Source organism: Pinus tabuliformis, chromosome 1_1, assembly GCF_031772625.1.
Source record: "Pinus tabuliformis cultivar Carrire ecotype Pingquan chromosome 1_1, CPIR1, whole genome shotgun sequence".
NCBI classification, from domain to species: Eukaryota; Viridiplantae; Streptophyta; class Pinopsida; order Pinales; family Pinaceae; genus Pinus; species Pinus tabuliformis.
The window spans coordinates 725,973,654-725,976,934 of NC_142297.1; the positions used below are offsets into that span (position 1 = coordinate 725,973,654).

General features: G+C 35.5%; 1 protein-coding gene across 1 annotated transcript; it reads right to left on the minus strand.

Annotated features, from left to right (window-relative positions):
• Positions 1 to 2,187: 2,187 nt before the first annotated feature.
• LOC149215970 (toll/interleukin-1 receptor-like protein) lies at positions 2,188 to 2,835 on the minus strand. Its single transcript, XM_089389784.1, has 2 exons — positions 2,486 to 2,835; positions 2,188 to 2,362 (listed from the first exon to the last, which is right to left on the minus strand). Exons 1-2 carry the CDS (start codon positions 2,833 to 2,835, stop codon positions 2,188 to 2,190), a joined length of 525 nt encoding a protein of 174 aa, XP_089245910.1.
• Between the last annotated feature and the right edge of the window lie 446 nt (positions 2,836 to 3,281).

Consider the following 3,281-nt stretch of genomic DNA (forward strand, 5'->3'; position numbering starts at 1 on the left):
TACACGAATTAAGGTTTGAGAGTTTGCCAAAGTCACAAAGATCAGGGACACTAGATGACTGCATTACGCTGGGAAAGGCTTTTATAATGAAGATGATTGACTCTCTAAATGCAAGGTTCACAGATTTACCTATTTTTAATGCAGCTAAGTTTTTTAGTCCTCGTAATTATTATGAGGATATGGATGACAGAGAATCTCAAACAAGAAGATGGTTGACATGTTTATGTGAAAAATTTAGTGCTGGAGGCTTGCTTTCTGTGGACAACATTAAATGTATGGGTGAAATGGATGAATTTATATGTACTATGTATAAATCTTACCCAAAGAAGCATATGTTTGGAGCATGGGATCTATGTGGAGGTGAAATTGAATGGTTTGAAGGATTTCCATGCTTAATGCAGCTATGGCAAGCAATTCTTGTTATTCCGGCTAGTACAGCAGTTTGTGAAAGAGGTTTTTCAAAATTAAATCGGATAAAAAATGAGGATAGGTCAAGGCTTTCTTTAAAAACATTGGATATGTTAATGTTTATCTCTCTTAGTGCACCTCATGCTCTAAATGAGGTAGATTGGAATGCTATTTATGATGAATGGAAAGAGATGAAAACTCGAAAACCTCTTCCACTATGAAAATAGATTGAAAGAACTAGTAAGTTTCAGTGTTTATTACCATCATTGTCTTACTCTATCGAGCACTTGAATGAACCATTTTGGTAAGTGAATTTTTTAGTTTTATACCATTTGCCTTTTGTAAATGAAAGCATAACCATATTTTTCAAGTTTGTATGTGAAGTTTTTCTAACACATATTGAATGTAATCATTGCAGGATATTGCACAAGATATGTTAAGCTGGAGGACCACAACTGTCAAAGTTCTATAACTGAAAGAAAAAGCTATCTTAGATCAATTTTGCGGCCAAGTATAGGGACTGTAGTTCCAATAACTTGAGATGTGCAAATATTGGAAGTCTCAACTTTCCAAAAGAGTTCTAATAGACAATAGAATAATGATTTGGTCAAATTTGAATTTTATAAGCTAGAATTACACATAGGCTAGAATTTATTTTTAATTTTATAAATGAGACCTTCCATATACTTTTAATATAAGTATTTTTGTTTCTTCGTATTTTTATTTTTATTTCAATTTCATTAAAATGTAATTATGTATATATGTTTATTTTTTGTACTCATATGCAGTTTCCCAACTATGATTTTGTCCCTATAGTTGGTTCAATTGTGGCCGAGTTCAAGGCCTGTGAAATATGATCTTATGTGGTTACATTTCTCAATCACACATGTAAGAGTAATTCATTTACTAATGCAGCCTTTGACATAGTAGTATCTTTTTGTTTGTGAAAAAATAAAAAGAAATTTGAAAATAATTTACTATTGTCAATTGAATTGCTTTTTTTTGTTATTCTTTTCATTCTAGAAGTGAAACCTAAATGTGTGCCCTTCTAAATGAAACTAAGACCTACCCTTCAAATTTGATCACTGCTCTCGCTTGATCTTATGTGTTCCGCAAATAGTTGTTTCTCTTAATCTTAATTGCTCCATTAAAAATTGTTCATATTTTGTTCTTGTTGAAACACTTTTCGATTGTTTGGGAACATCTTCTTTCAAAATAGATTTCAGCATGCTTTGCACTTCGGAGCTTCGTACCACTTTCGATCGTTTTGCAAAATCTTCTTTCACGCTTCGCACGATTTTGTCCAAGAGCTCGTCTTCGTTCCTGAATATTAATAGTAAGAATAAAGTAAGTGTGAGAAATTAAATAACTAGTGTGATGCGCCCAAATATTGCAAACTAACACCAATATGGTTCGCACCAACAAATTGAAAACTAAGACTAAGAATAGGGAAGATACTCACCCATCCAGCTAGTAACCAGGTAGTTTTGCGACCTCGTAAAGAGCGTTTCTCCAATCCTCCAGAGTATTTGAGTCGCCGTTTGTTTTTGTGATTGTGCAGGGCTTCGGCATACACTCCATCTTCAGGGCATCCCAGTTCCGAGCACTTAACCTTATGAAAAACCGGAAGAATGGTGTTCCTCGACTTCACCATAAGGTTGAGCTTGTCCAAGCACCAACGAGATTGCGCATAGTTCGGAGAAAAAATAGCAATATTGACATGCACATATTGAATGGTGACCTCTATTTGAGGAGTAATTGGGAGTCCAGGCATGAATTCTAGTTTGTCCAGAAAAACTCTAAATCCACAAGAACGAAGACGATTGTATAGATCGGTGGCCAAGGTCTCTTTGACGCCGGCCCCCAATGATTTATAAATACATCATAACGGGGACCGTAAGGGAAGTCTTTGAACACACTTTCTACCACATCATTCAAGAGATCTTCTTCACTTCTGCATATCGATTCATTCATAGAGTAAAATAGACAATCATAAACACCTAACTACTTATCTTATATATGTTTCTTTCACACAAATTGAAAACTAAAATGGATACGGATAGTGGGAGATTCTCACCTTTGATCATCTTCCAAGACGAAACCGCTTATTCCTATAACATGGGATAGAGCGTCTCTCCACTCTTTAATGGTATGTGGATCATAGAGTTTTTTCTTCTCATAGTTGAACAGGGCTTTACCATAGGCTCCATCATTGTCTTCGCCGGTCCACCGAAGTTCACTAGGCTTGACGTAGTAAAAAATAGGAATAATGGTAGTCCTCGACTGTATGCTCGACTTAATCATGAGAACTAGCTCATCCAAGGACCATTTCGATTGCGCAAAATTTGGAGGAAAAATGGCTATGTGAACAGAGGCCGATACAATAACATCTTCTATTTTAGACGGAATCTTGTCGTCAAACAGCATATCTCGCAAGTCTGGCTTGTCCAGAAATACCTACAGTTCGTGGGATTCAAGGCGACTGCAAAGTTCGGTTGCAAAAGTGTTGACATCTCTGCTACAATAATTGTAATCACAAAGGTTAATGACTAGCAATTGTCCCAAAAGGTACAAAGAGAGGCCGATAGGATTATTAGATTAGAGTTGTCGAATTTCTCTAAAAGAGATATTGGTTGAAGCCTACAAGGAGCAAAGAGATTTGATGTTTTGAGTTCTATGCTATCTGGACATCATATTTCTTTAAATACAATGTAATTTTTTATAAAAGTTCAAGCCCAATGCAGTTCTGCCATGCAGACATACACTTAAATCGCTACTAGACTTATGATATAGACAAAGTTAAAGTAAATTGGTATAAAAGAGAATGTATCAAGCTAAACCACAAGTTACACATCTTCAGACCTAAAAAAGTA